General features: G+C 38.2%; 1 protein-coding gene and 1 pseudogene across 4 annotated transcripts in view; one reads left to right on the forward strand and one right to left on the reverse strand.

Annotated features, from left to right (window-relative positions):
• The window catches only part of MICU1 (mitochondrial calcium uptake 1), a 260,802-nt gene that overhangs the window by 66,602 nt on the left and 178,428 nt on the right, over positions 1–15,772 (forward strand). For all 4 annotated transcript variants that reach the window (XM_002820833.6, XM_063727353.1, XM_009245493.4 and 1 more), the window contains 2 exons: positions 1,051–1,219; positions 9,887–10,049. In XM_002820833.6, the coding sequence (XP_002820879.3) occupies positions 1,051–1,219; positions 9,887–10,049 (332 nt within the window). The remainder of the gene's footprint in view (positions 1–1,050; positions 1,220–9,886; positions 10,050–15,772) is intronic.
• On the reverse strand, positions 3,768–3,987 carry LOC112135198 (cytochrome c oxidase subunit 7C, mitochondrial-like; annotated as a pseudogene).

The raw sequence follows: 15,772 nt of genomic DNA on the forward strand, positions 1-15,772 counted from the left end.
CATTGTATTTCATCAGTTCTGTAATATTTAATTAATTTTAGTATTATATCATTACAGCAATGGCTTCAACTGCCAGAAATACTTATATTTTTTTTTAAAAAGAAATACTTGTATTATATTATTTTGGTCCCCTATATCTTCTTTATTTATGTTCCTTTTTATTGTAGTGAAAGGTGCATAACATAAAACTTACATCTTAACCATTTTTTTCTAAAGACCTTGATATTCCACCCTTTCAGTTACAGTTGGGACAAGGGGAGAATGAGAATGGGAAGAGTTGGAGTGAGATGACAAACAAGGAGGCGCTCTATGGCTGGAAGTCTAGTCCATTTAGTTTTTGTACTGGAAGGGCTCATCGTCTCTGGTTTCAATGGGAAGATGTGTGGATGAGGGCTTCTGTCACATGTCTTCACCATTTTAAAATATGCAGTTCAGTAGTTTAAAGTGTATTCACATCATTGTAAAACAGATCTCCAGAAAGTTTTCATCTTGCAAAACTGAAACTCTGCTCATTCAAGAGCAACTTCCTTGCTTCCCCTTCCCTCAGCCCATGGTAACCCCCATTCTACTTTCTGTTTCTGTAAATCTAAATATTCCAGGTAACTCATGTAAGTGAAGTCATACAATATTTGTGGTTTTGTGACTGGTTTATTTCACTTAGCATAACACCCTCAAGATTCATCCATGTTGTAGCTTGTGACAGGATTTCCTTTCCTTTTAAAGCTGAAAAATATTCCATTATCTGTATATACCACATTTTGTTTATTCATCTGCCAATGGACTTTTGAGTTGTTTCCACCTTTGAGCTATTGTGCATAGTGCTGCTGTGAACATGGATGTGCAAATATTTATTTGAGACCCTTTCATTTCTTTGGGATATATAACCAGAGATCACGTGGAAGTTCTATTTTATATTTTTTGAGGAACTTCTTCATGTAGAATATTTGACAAATTTCATTGCTGTTGCTCTGCTAAGCTGTATCTGTTTGCTTATTTGTCTAGTATGATGGACGTTCAGGATTAATCCAGATTTCTGTTTTGCATATCCAGGGCCCATGCAGAATCTCCACCATGTGTAGACAACCTAAAAAGTGACATCGGTGATAAAGGGAAGAATAAAGATGAAAGGGATGTTTGTAACCGTGAAAAAAAGACTGCAGATCTTGCGCCTCACCCAGAAGAGAAAAAGAAGAAACGTTCTGGATTCAGAGACAGAAAAGTATGAAACATAGTCTTATAAGTTGATCAGAAGTATATCTTAAAGTAGAATAATGCAGTTCAATCTTTTTAATCATATGTTTCAGATGGTTCATCTTCACTTTCAAGTTATCACTTCTTTGCTATTTTCCATCATGTTCTAAGCCAAAAGTACTCTTGGAATGTGAAGTTAAAGGAGGTAGTTAAAAGGATCTGGAACCAATAACCATGATTAGCATATTTTTTCTTAGTTCTTTCAGTTCAACTGCCTAAGGTGATTCTTTTTTTCTGGATCTTCCTGATGCTAAATGTTATCATATATGTTAAGTTGAGTCTTTGTGGTATTTCTGATATCAGGTTGTAGAGACAGAATAAAATCTCTTTGGAAACATAACTTCTAGAACACCAAGTAACTTTGAGGACAGCACAAACTTCAAATGACTATCAAGATTTTATGTAATTAGGCCCCGCGCGGTGGCTCATGCCTATAATCCCAGCACTCTGGGAGGCGGAGGTGGGCGGATCACCTGAGGTCAGAAGTTGAAGACCAACCTGGCCAACGTGATGAAACCCTGTCTCTACTAAAAATACAAAAACTAGCCTGGCATGGTGGCATGCACCTGTAGTCCCAGCTACTCAGGAGGCTAAGTCAGGAGAATTGCTTGAACCCAGGAGGTGGAGGTTGCAGTGAGCTGAGATTATGCCACTGCACTTCAGCCTGGGCGGCAAAGCAAGACTGAGTCTCAAAAAAAAAAAAAAAAAGATTTTATGTAATTGACACAACCTGCTGTTATGTAGCTTTGCCTCAGCGAAGTTTCAGTTCCACTACAGCAGTTCCTATGATATCAGGTATTTGAGTTCAGCAAACATGAGTGATGAACAATGAAAAGGATAGATTTCTTGTACATTTTGCATGTCAAGGTTAAAATTCAGGGAGTTGCCTTCAATTGCTAAACTATAACTAATAATGCAACAAGATAATTTGAGTTATTTCTGTGTTTTGTGTGTGTGGTTTGTGTTTGCAAGAAGAGTTCTTTGTAAAATCTGGATCTTCTGTCTGGTTTCATCTGTTAGATGAAGTTATTTTTTTATTTTTGGAGACAGGGTCTCCCTCTGTTGCCCAGGCTAGAGTGCAGTGGCACGATCTTGGCTCACTGTAACCTCCACCTCCTGGGTTCAAGCGATTCTCCTGCCTCAGCTTCCCAATAGCTGGGATTACAGGCATGCACCACCATGCCCCGCTAATTTTTGTATTTGTAGGAGAGATGGAGTTTCACCATGTTGGCTAGTCTGGCCTCGAACTCCTGACTTCAGGTGATCCGCCTGCCTCAGCCTGCCAAAGTGCTAGGTTTATAGGCATGAGCCACCATGCCCAGCCTAGATGAAATTATTAAATGTGTTTTCTCTATACCCAAATTCATTTCTGATAGAGGTGAATTTGAACAAAAGTCATGCATCACAAGTCAATTATCAAATGGCCTTGTTTTTCTGTCAGGATACATTTATTTATTGTTTTGCCCTGAGTGAATTCAAAGAAAGCACAACTTTACTGTGTGCCAGCAGTTTCATCTACAGGCCAGTCACACTTTCCATTTTGTAAAATACAGCTAAAATGTCCCAAATAAACATTTATTTTGAACCTACTTCCATTTTCTACTCCTGCCTTCTGCTCAGCAGATGAGCATGTCTCATACTTCATAGAAAAAATTAAAGCTATCTGTGTGATTTACTCAAATTCCAACCCTTATAGTTACAAAATCTATCTAATCTGTATTTGAAATAATTCTTATTTCTTTCACTGAAGTTTCAGAGGAAGAGCTGTCTTTTCCCTGTTCAAGGATAATTGTTTTAATGTCTTTCTGTATCTCTAATAATCTATTTCAACACTTATTCTGTCTTCATTCTGTTTTTTCAGTCATTCTTTGTATATTCAGTCTTTTACATAATCTATATAGACATGTTAAGAATTTATCCATAATTTAAGAAATAATAAACCACATTTTTATGCCATAAGTTTTGTGTTTTGTTTGTTTGTTTTGAGACAGTCTCGGTCTGTCACCCAGGCTGAAGTGTAGTGGTGTGATCTAGGCCCACTGCAACCTCCACCTCCTGGATTCAAACGATTCTCATGCCTCAGCCTCCTGAGTAGCTGGGATTACAGATGCCTGCCACCATGTCTGGCTAACTTTTGCATTTTCAGTAGAAATGGGGTTTCACCATGTTAACCAGGCTGGTCTCGAACTCCTGAGCTCAGGTGATCCACCCACCTTGGCCTCTCAAAGTGTTGGGATTGTAAGGCATGAGCCACTGTGCCTGGCTTATGTCATAAGTTTATTTAAAACATATCTATTAAACCAGAGACCTTTGTTCATGTGTTTATCTCCTGACCTCTCCGCTATTATCCTATGACCCTGCCATATCCCCCTCTCCGAGAAACACCCAAGAATGATCAATAAATACTTCATTAAAAAAAAAAAACAAAAAAAAACATATCCATTATCCTATGTAAATTCAAGGGTTTGATTTATTTTTCAGAGACTGCACCTCTTAAAATGCTCTTCATATCTGTTTCATGGATGAATTAAACATCCTTGTTTCTTAAGCAGTTGGTGTCTTACTATAAAGAAGTGTGCATAAAATCCAGATCCAAAGTACAAAGTCATTATAATTAGTAACCACCACTTATTTTCTACTGAAAATAGCATGTTCTTCCCTGAGCCCTCTTTATAGTGCCTCATGCCTCCTGTGGACCACAGAGGTTGTGAACCTCTGGATGCCCTGTTCCAACATGGTGCTATTGGAAGTTCAGTGAGAGGTGCATAGACTGAAGGCAGGAGAGATGGCAGCACCACACCAAGTCCTCCTTAAACTGCATTTTTTAATCCCCTTTTTCTTCTCCATTTTGATCATGTATTTTTCTCTTGCCACTTTCCCATTCGTTTTTTTCCCTCTGGTCTGGTCCTGTGATGTCTACATCAGCAGTCCCCAACCTTTTTGGCACCAGGGACTGGTTTTGTGGAAGACAGTTTTCCTGCAGACCAGAGTGGGAGGGGATGGTTTGAGGAGAAACTGTTCCACCACAGATCATCAGGCATTAGATTCTCGTAACGCACACAACCTAAATCCCTTACATGTGCAGTTCACAATCGGGTTCATGCTCCTATGAGAATCTAATGTTGCTGCTGATCTGACAGGAGGCAGAGCTCAGTCAGTCATGTTCCACTGCTGCTTACCTCCTGCTATGCAGCCTGGTTCCTAACAAGCCCCGGACCAGTACCAGTCCATGGCCCGGGGCTGGGGACCCTTGCTCTACATGTTGTCCTTCACATTCTCACTTTTCTTTTTCTTTTAACTTTTTTATTTTTAAAAATTTTATTTAAAAAAAAATTTATTCATTGTAGAGGTCTCAATATGTTGCCCAGGCTCGTTTCAAACTTGTGAGCTCAAGCAATCCTCCCACCTTGGCCTCCCAAAGTGCTAGGATTACAGGCATGAGCCACTGTGCCCGGCCCTCTCATTTTTCATTTATACTTTTGTTCTTTTATGTTCTCTTAATTTTTATGTAATATTTCAAATATTCAGAGAAAAAATAGAGAATAATATGTTTTTATATTTTATAAAATTATATAGTCTATAGTTTATAAAATTGTATAAATTTTATAATTTTATAAACACCTAACACTCAGTTTTGTCAAGTTTTAATATTGCATTTACTTCAGATTGTTTTTTAAAAAAGAAATGAGTATTAAAAATACATTGCTTTTATACTCCCCTTCAGTCCCTTTCCTCCCCCATCTTCCATCTTCTTCAGAGGTAAACTGGTATCCTAAATTTGCTTTTTTGTTTTTTTATGGGTTTTTTCTTTTTTTTGGAGCGAGAGTCTCGCTCTGTCACATAGGCTGGAGTGCAGTGGTGCAATCATAGCTCACTGCAGCCTCGCACTCACAGATTTAAGCAATTCTGCTGCCTTAGCCTCTGGAATAGAGAGGACTACAGGTGTGTGCCACCATGCCCAGCTCATTTGAAAAAATAAAATTTGTAGAGTCAGAGTCTTGCTCTGTCACCCAGGCTGGAATGCAATGGCTTGATGAAAGCTCACCGCAGTCTCAAACTTCGGCTCAGGTAGTTCTCCTGCCTCAGCCCTATTAGCCAGGATTACAGGCATGCATCTCCATAACCAGCTAATTTTTTAAAAGATTTTTTATAGAATGGGGTCTTGCCCAGGCTAGTCTCAAACTCCTGGCTTCAAGAGATCTTCCTGCTGCTGCCCCTTTTTGTTTTAATTTGTTTGTTTTGCTTACTTTTTCCTATTTAGTGCTTGAGTGGCTGCTTTCTCTCACTTGCTAGGTTTTTTAGTTCAGAAGTAGGCCTTATATTCGTAGCTCTGTGCTTCATTGTATTGAAGATCCAGTCACTGAACCCAACAACAATTTGGCAAAGGTTCTGGGGCAAAGCGTTGTTTGAGTGAGTGAGGTACTCATCACAGTCAGTACTACCAACTTGGGTAGACTCATTCTTTTTATATTCTTTTCCCGTTGCTTCAGCCATTAAAAATGGAGGAGTGGTGACATTCACCACTGTCCATATCACTTAAAGTTGTCAAATCACAGAAAAAATTAACATTTTTCTTCCTTAAGTTTTTTTGGTATAGTTATAACAATGTACTTTTCCTTTCTAAAACTCAAGTCTCAAGCTGGGGCTTACTTTTTATTGGTTGGTCTGCTTTTTTGTTTTGTTTTGTTTTGCGAAGTTAAGTAACAGTAAACTAAAAGATGACAGCATTTTGTAAACACAAGATTTTAAAATTATCCTCATAGCCCCTCTTTCTTAGGGGAAATAATTATGATAATGATCTTCATGTTCTTCTTCGTCTTCCCTTTGCTGGGGAATTTTTTGCTTCATTTTGAAATACCATTCAGAGTTCTTCCTCACGAGTCTAGTTTTATTGTTCAGCATCACATAGAATGTCTGTTTTTTGTTTGTTTGTTTGTTTTAGGTTTTTTTGTATGTTTTGTTTTGTTTTGAGATAGAGTCTCTATCACCCATGCTGGAGTGCAGTGGCACAATCTTGGCTCACTGCAACCTCTGCCTCCCAGGTTCAAGAGATTCTCCTGCCTCAGCCTCCCCAGTAGCTGGTATTACAGGTGTGTACCACCACAACTACCTAATTTTTGTATTTTTAGTAGAGATGGGGTTTCACCGTGTTGGCCAGGCTGGTCTCGAACTCCTGACCTCAAGTGATGCACCTGCCTTGGCTTCCCAAAGTGCTGGGATTACAGGCATGAGCCACAGCGCCCGGCCAATGTCCGTATTTGAAAAAAATAATTGTTTTACTGTTGTTTTGTACAGATATAGGAAACCTAAAATGATTTTTGTAGTAACCATTTCTTTTTGTTCTTCATAGTTTTTTACTCCAATGTTTATTCCTAGACATATAGTTTAATCTTGCTTATTTTGTTTGATGATATATCTTTAAAGCCTCTTAATCTACAAGTGACAGAATGCAGGCCATTTAGCCCATAAAGTTTCCTAGAGCCTAGGTTTTACTGATGCTTATTCTCAGTGCAATTCAGCATGTTTCTCTTTTCTCTATATTACCTAAATATTGGCATCTGGATTCTGAGGCTCGATCAGACTCAGGTTTGATCCCTGCAGCAAGATTAGTGGTGGTATTATGTTATTTTATCATAAGACACCTAATGTCTAGTTGCTTTTCTTTTTGCAGTATTAACAGCTATTGATGTTCATTGCCTATATCTGTTAATTCATTGAAGTTGCAAAATGATATTCTAATTTTATCAAATCTTTTTCATTTATTAATTGGAATATTTTATAAACAGACACTATCCCTCATCTACTATTTGGTTATAAATTCTCTTTGGCTGCTCCTTGATGCAGTTCATATAGGAAAAATAATGCCCAAATTTTGATCCAATTAAGTCTAGCAGTGTTACTGAAGACAGATGTCTTAATAATGCTCAAGAAAGTCTTATAAGGTATATGACTGAATGAACCATCATAATTCTCTTAGTATATCTTTTCTCAGGCTAAACATCCCAAAATCCTTCAACAGATTTCTATATGTCTCTGCTTCCAAGCCTTTGTTATCTTGGATGCTATATTCTGAACTCTTTATGTGATAGTTTGTTGTTCCTTTTAACCAGGCTAAGATACAATGCTAAGTGGAAAAAAAGCAAAATATATACCATATAATAGGTCTATACTAAATTCTACCAATGTGGGAGTATACTAAGTCTGTTACTTTCTTTGACCTATTATTTCAAAAACGAATCTGATTTTGTCTTAAATTCTTGATTTTTAAGTTCTTATTTTTCTACCTTTATGTATATGATTGACTTAACTTTTTTATTCACAAAGTCACAAAGTCCTCATTGCTAGTAACTGCTGCTCTTATACCCCACACATTCCAAATGGTTTCTTTTTTGTTGTTGTTGTTCAGAGGAAGAATAAAAATACAGATGGCCTAAAGAAAGGTATTTCTGGCAGGGTGCAGTGGCTCACGCCTGTAATCCCAGCACTTTGGGAGGCCGAGGCAGGCGGATCATGAGGTCTGGAGATCAAGACCATCCTGGCTAACACTGTGAAACCCTGCCTCTACTAAAAATACAAAAAATTAGCTGAGCGTGGTGGCGGGCACCTGTAGTCCCAGCTACTAGGGAGGCTGAGGCAGGAGAATGGCATGAACCCGGGAGGTAGAGCTTGCAGTGAGCCAAGATTGTGCCACTGCACTCCAGCCTGGGCGACAGAGCAAGACTCCGTCTCAAAAAAAAAAAAAAAAAGAAGAAAGGTATTTCTTCTGTAGCCATTATTTCCCAGCAGACAGTTGTTTTGTAATATAAAATGCCTTTAAAACTTGTAGCTATGTCTCAAGGCTGCTGAGAGGTTGCAAAACTCTTTACTGCGTTTGCCACATGCTCAGTCTTTTGATAAAGTCTCCTGTGAAATCTATTCAGATTGTATTACAAGTTAGCATTGAAAAAATTCCTGTCATATGTGGTCACAAATTTGCAGTCTTTTCTCAGTTGCTAAAAGCACATGTGGTAGTGGAATTAAGAGCCTTGTTAAACAGCTGCTGCCAGTGACTTCAAAGTGACATCTAGCCAGGACTGACAGTTATAGTAATTGCTATGTTAATGTGGCAAATTTAAAATATCAATAAAGGCTGGGCATGGTGGCTCACGCCTGTAATCCCACCACTTTGGGAGGCCCAGGCAGGTGGATCACTTGAGGTCAGGCGTTCGAGACCAGCCTGGCTAACGTGGTGAAACCATCTCTAGTAAAAATACAAAAAATTAGCCAGGCGTGATGGCCGGCACCTGTAATCCAAGCTACTTGGGAGGCTGAGGCAGGAGAATTGATTGAACCCGGAGGCGAAGGTTGCAGTGAGCCGAGATCACACCATTGCACTCCAGCCTGGGCAACAAGAACAAAACTCCATCTCAAAAAAAAATAAAATAAAATAAAACATCAATAAAGTTTTTCTTAACATTGGTAAATTGCTTTATGGACATGGAACTGATGAGATTATAGGCTTTATTGCCTTGACACATTTTCTAGCAAGTTATTTATAAGATATTATTTATTGTTGGCTATTTCAACATGTAAAATTCAGGTATGAGATAAATTTTTTTCACTAAAATATTATGTGGCTGGTGTAGTATTTTGTATGTTCCATGTACAGAATAGGGGCTTGTATACCAGATAAGGGAATGAACTTTCATATTAACTAGACAGCCTTTTAGTTAAATATATGCCATACTTGATTTTGTTGCTATTCCAACACTTGCTTGTGTGATTCCCAACTTTGCTGCTTTCTAAATATGCCATATGTAAAATATCTCTGGCAGTTTGTTTAATTTTATAATCAAAAGTCTGTTGCTTCAGACCTGTTAATAATTGAGTTTCCATGATACGTAATTTTATTTTTCTATGCCATCATTGAATGTACTTTGTCTTTGAAGACCTACTAGCTTTTGAAACCTATGAAATCTAAAGTCTGTTTTGTTTTAGGAATTAGGAAATTACACAGAAGTAGAAACTGTAAAATCAATCCCTTTGTAAAAACTTGGTATTTAGGCCAGGTGCAATGGCTACTTCCTGTAATCCCAGCACTTTAGGAGGCCATGGCGGAAGGATCACTTGAGCCCAGGAGTTTGAGGCCAGCCTGGACAATGTGGCGAGACCCTCTCTCTACAAAAATAAAGATAATTTTTAAAAAAGAGAATGTTAAAAAAATTCTTCTGGGAAGGATTGTAAAAAATAGAAAAAAAGACTTGGTATTTAAGAAGCTATAGGTTGGCATATATACGGCATTGTACCCTATTACTGAAATCTTCTGAAATTTCTTATGACATTTAAAAATTTTGCTATCCTTCAGTGATTTAAAACATTAGAAAATTCTTCAAAAAAAGTTTTAAACAAAAGTTACATGAGCATTGCCGCAACTGGAATATGAGTGGTATATTGCAAGAAATAAAAAATTCCAAGAATATTAAAAATTTTTGGTATTCATTTGTAATATTAAAAAACTAATATAGAAAAAAATGATAGAATTTATTCCCAAAATATGATGGAAAATATATGATAATTGATGAGCAGTGATGATAAGAATATATGAGCATATGAGCATTGCTTAATATGGTAACACTTTCTAAATTTCTAACTTTAGGTGATGGAATATGAGAATAGGATTCGAGCCTACTCCACGCCAGACAAAATCTTCCGATATTTTGCCACCTTGAAAGTCATCAGTGAGCCTGGTGAAGCAGAAGTGTTTATGACGCCAGAAGATTTTGTGCGATCCATAACACCCAATGAAAAACAACCAGAACGTAAGTTGCTAAAGTGAAATATAAGACTGTGATATTTATTTTGTTATAGGCTACTTTGTCTCTTTCTATATAGTACTGAAATCTTACAGGTCCTTGTAATAATGATATGAACAGTGTGGCTATTGAATATCAGGCATTGTGCTAGGCTTTAGCAGTACAAAAGAGAAGTCTGCAGTCTAATGTGGCAATCTGCAACCAGGGTAAGGTTGAGGAGATTGTCCCCCTCTGGTTGAGATTCACTACCTGTAATTAGAATGTTCTTGAAGGCAATACATTAAACATATAACTGCTATCAAGTCACTCTTTAGTGAGGAAAACTAGAAAACTTATAAAGTATGAAATTAACACACTTTTAAACAATCAATGGGATCAAATACATAATCACAAAGGAAATTAGAAAATGCTTTCAGTTGAATGAAAAGGAATACAGAACCTCCCAAAACTTATGCAGTACCACAAAAGCAGTGCTCAGAGGGAAATTTATAGTTATAAACACCTATGTTTAAAAAGAAGAATGATCTAATCAATATTCTAACTTTCACACACGTAAAACAAAGTTATATATTGATTGGTTATGAAAATGTTGTGACCATAGTCTCAAAGGAGCTTAACCCTGAATTTCCCCAAGAGCAATAGGTTGATATTCACTAATTCATTGTCCACAGTGACTGTATAGAACATAACCAACCACAAATAGCAAGAATTGATTGTACTGTCATGGGCCACTTAATGATGAGGATATGTTCTGAGTAATGTGTCCTTAGGTGATTTCATTATTGTGCAAACATCATGGAGTACTTAATGCAAATCTAGATGGTATAAACTACTACACATCTAGACTATATGGTATAGCCTATTGTTCCTAGACTATAAACCTGTATGGCATGTTACTGTACTGAATACAGTAGGCAATTGTAACACAATGATAAGTAATTGTATATCCAAACATATCTAAACATAGAAAAGATACAGTAAAAATATGGTATAAAAGATGGAAAATAGTGCACCTGTAGACTTTATAAACGTTGTATACTTAGACTACACTAAATTTATTTTAAAAATAAAATAGTTGTACTATGATGTTATTATTGGTACAAAGTCACTAGGCAGTAGGAATTTTTAGCTCAATTATAATCTTATGGGACCACCACTGTATATTCAGTCGTTTGTTGACCAAAACATCATTAAGCAGCACATGACTGTATATGGTATAGGAGTAGGATATAAAGAAACCAATTCTCTTTTTTTTTTTTGAGATGGAGTTTCACTCTTGTCACCCAGGCTGGAATACAATGGCGCAATCTCAGCTCACTGCAATCTCCACTTCCTGGGTTCAAGCGATTCTCCAGCCTTGCCTCTTGAGTAGCTGAGATTACAGGCATGTGCCACCATGCCCAGCTAATTTTGTATTTTTTAGTAGAGATGGGGTCTGGCCATGTTGGCCAGGCTGATCTCAAACCCCTGACCTCAGGTGATCCACCTGCCTCAGCCTCCCAAAGTGATGAGCTTACAGGCGTGACCCACTGCACCCGGCTAAGAAACCGATTCTTTAGAGAGTATATAGGAAGACATTCTAAATGGAGTGCTATTTGAGTTGGGTTTTGAAAAATGAATAATAGCTCATTATATAGAGGAGAAAGAAAGGCATCATTCAGAGTGAATAAATTGTGTGGTCAAAAATACAGACAGATGGGCCAGGCACTGTGGCTCATGCCTGTAATCCCAACACTTTGGGAAGCTGATGCAGACAGATTATTTGAGCTCAGGAGTTGAGGACCAGCCTGGGCAACATGGCGAAACCCCATCTCTACGAAAAATTTTAAAAAATTAGCCAGGCACGGTGCTGCGTGTCTGTAATCCCAGCTACTTGGGAGGCAGAGGTGGGAGGATGGCTTGAGCCTGGGAGGTGGATGTTACAGTGTGCTGAGATGACACCACTGCACCCCAGCCTGGGCAATAGAGCCAGACCCTGTCTCAAAAAAAAAAAAAAACAAAAAAACAGACACGTGAAACAACAAAGTGAGCTTAGGGAACCAAAAATATTTATGTCATTTTCTAACCAGAAAGTTTGTAATATTTTGCCCACATTATTAAATTCACATATCTCTAGGTCAAATAAAAACTATATAGAACCATCACCCGTCCAAAATGTATGAAATATGCTATTTAAAATTTTTGGTTGTTGGCCAGGTGCGGTAGCTCATGTCTGTAATCCCAGCACTTTGGGAGGCTGAGGCAGGCAGATCTCTTGAGGTTAGGCATTAGAGGCCAGCCTGGCCAACATGGCAAAACCCTGTCTCTAATAAAAATACAAAAATTAGCTGGGTGTGGTGGTGCACACCTGTAATCCCAGCTACTCAGGAGGCTGAGGCAGGAGAATCGCTTGAACCCAGGAGGCAGAGGTTGCAGTGAGCCAAGATTGTGCCACTGCACTCTAGCCTGGGTGACAGAGTGAGACTCTGTCTCAGAAAGAGAGAGATAAAAATACAATTTTTGGTTGTGGAAATTTTCAAACATGAAAAGTAGAAAATATAATCAACCCATATGTACACATCACTTAGCTTCAACAATTATAACACATGGCCAATCTTGTTTCATCTATAACCTCTCTTACTTCCTTTCCTCACCCCAGATTGTTTTAAAGCCAATTCAAGACATGTAGTGCAACCTGTAAATACTTTTGCATGTGTCTCTAAAATATAAGAACTTTAAAAACAATAATACTTTTTAAATATTGCAATTAAAAACAGCAGTTATTCCTTAATAGCAAATATCCAGGCACTGTTCAAATTTTCCTATCTAAAAAATAACTGTTACAGTTGGTTTGTTTAAATCAGCCTTTACACTGCATTTGACTGATAATGTCTCTTCAGTCTTTTATCTACTGTTTTTTTCGCTTTCATTTTTTTTATTGCCATTTATGTGAGACATATTTTATGCCTTGTCTCACATTTCTCAGCCCACCTTTTTGCTCAGGTTGCTGCTGCAGCAGTTAGTTGTACAGTGTTGCAGCCTGACAGGATGAAACCTCAGCTATGTTGTGTATCTGTTGCTTTCTCCTATAGGGCATCTCTGCTGCTATAGCATGGGACACCTGTAGGAGCACACTCAACCATGTTGGCACATGCACACGTTTGGAGATACAAAAGGCATTAACGCTTACTGCTGAGAATTGGTGGATACCCTCTTCTCCATTGTCTTGGATGATCAATTCTGATATACAAACTACATGGTTTCTCAGATGGGCCAAAGGGAGTTGAGCTCTGGTTGTCTGCAGTGGTAGTCAACTTAATAACATAACCTTGAATTGGCTTTTTTTGCTGACCTGTTTCACTTTTCTTAGTCCTTCCACACTGATACCTTGCTTTTAAGGAAACCAAACTAGACACCATTTATTTGTGGAAGAATGTAGGTCATTTGTATTATAGAATTTCCCACATTCTGGATTTTACTGATTGCATCCATAAGGTGTTGTTTAACATGTTTCTCTATCCTTTGTGCTTCACCCGTATATAAAATACATAGAAAGTTACTTAAAAATGAATATACCAAAGTGTTAACTCTGTGAATGTTGAAATTATCAGAAATCATTTTATTCTTCTTTGTACATTTCTTTATTTTCTAGTAGACTTTATATATATATATATACACACACGTGTGTATATATTCATTCAACATGTATTGATTGATAGTGATGAGTTAGAGAATATTCTAGGTGCAAGAAATACAGTAATTAATAAAATGGACAAAAAGTCCTGCCCTCATAAATAATCTTTTATAATTAGAAAGAAATTAAAGGTATATAAAACTTCTCATTAATTGCATTGAGCTTTTAATTTAGAGCATTGGCTGGGTACTGTGGCTCAAGCCTGCAATCCTAGCACTTTGGGAGGCTATGGCAGGAGGATCGCTTGAGGCCAGGAGTTCAAAACCAGCTTGAGTAATATAGCGAGACCCTGTCTCTATAAAAATAAAAGTAAAAAAATTAGCCGAGGCCAGATGTGATGGCTCACACCTGTAATCCCAGCACTTTGGGAGGCCAATGCGGGCAGATCACGAGATCAGGAGATCGAGACCATCCTGGCTAACATGGTGAAACCCCGTCTTTACTAAAAATACAAAAAAATTAGCTGGGCATGGTGGCGAGCGCCTGTAGTCCCAGCTACTTGGGAGGCTGAGGCAGGAGACTGGCATGAACCCAGGAGGTGGAGCTTACAGTGAGCCGAGATTGCGCCACTGCACTCCAGCCTGGGTGACAGAGCGAGACTCCGTCTCAAAAAAAAAAAAAAAAAAAAAATTAGATGAGCGTGGTGGCTTGTGCCTATAGTCTCAGCTACTTGGGAGGCTGAGGTGGAGGGATCACTTGAACCCAAGAGTTTGAGTTTACGGTGGGCTATGATCATGCCACTGTACTCCAGCCTGGGCAACAGTGTGAGACCCTGTCTCAATAATAACAATAATAATAATAAATTTAGATCCCTTTAAATTAGCTTCAGCACCTTGTTTTGTGATACTGAAGGAAGAAAGTAAAGAAAGCTTGCATGTAGATAAAATCTTATTTGCGTTAAGAGAAAAACTTTAGATAAATTTAACTGAGTTTAATTGAGCAAAGAGCAATTGGCAAATCAGGCAGTCCCCAAATCAGAATAGGTTCAGAGAGGCTCCAGTTTAGCCACATGGTGGGAGATTTATGAACAGAAAAAGGAAAGTGATGGACAGAAAATGGAAGTAAGATACAGAAGCGGCCAGATTTGTTGCAGCTTGGGGTGTCCCTTATTTGAACATGGTTTGAATAATTGGCTACAACTTGATTGGCACAAGAGTATGTTACACATATGCAGTTAGGTTACAGTTCACTATGTACAGAGGAAGCTTTAGGCTGAACTTAAAATATATAAGGAGGCAGCTTTAGTCTAAATTTAACAATTCCCCTCTTTTGGTCATCTCAATGGAGAGATTGACCGAAACTTTAGTCATTGATGTCACTCTGTCATCATTTGCTCAGACAAAGGAAAAAATGGTATAAGTGAAGTTCAGTTAAGACAAGAAAAGTGCACCAGCACTTTGGGAGGCCTAGGCGGGTGATTGAATGGACCACTCCCCTTAGCCAAAGGGATTCCAAAGATACATGAGAAACTGGTTCAGGCCATGATGGGAAGGGGGTTTGGACATGCCTCATTATACTCTTTGTTGGAACTCAGGCTTAACTGACTAGCACTAACATTAAAACAGATATTTAAGACTGACAAAACAGGCTCTTTGTAGCAATAAGATACCACATTCCAGCCTGACTAGTATAGCATCACATGACAGAGAGCAGGCCGTGAAAGAAATCAAAGTATTTTACTGCAAAATATGTTTCTTTGACACATTTTGAAATGGCCATGCAAACCTGTCTCTTCTGGGGGAAATTTACATTCTGTAGAGAATCACCTTCCCTTTTTCTGGTCTTTGTCTGATCCTGAGGAGATAGTTGAGAGTCTAGCACCTTTTAAAGGCTTGAGTAGGAAATTATTTGCCATCTTTTGTCCCTAAGGGCAGCCACCTATGAGACTTTATTTACATAATAAGAACCTTGGTTCTCCCCAACCCCTATCTTAACCCACTCCTTTCTATTGACTCCAGATCTTACATAATAATTTAACTCTTTCAACCAATTGCTAGTCAGAAAATCTTTGAATCTGCCTGTAAGCCCTTTTCCTGCTTCAGATTGTCCTGCCTTT

Source organism: Pongo abelii, chromosome 8 (genome assembly GCF_028885655.2).
Source record: "Pongo abelii isolate AG06213 chromosome 8, NHGRI_mPonAbe1-v2.0_pri, whole genome shotgun sequence".
Classification (NCBI taxonomy): Eukaryota; Metazoa; Chordata; class Mammalia; order Primates; family Hominidae; genus Pongo; species Pongo abelii.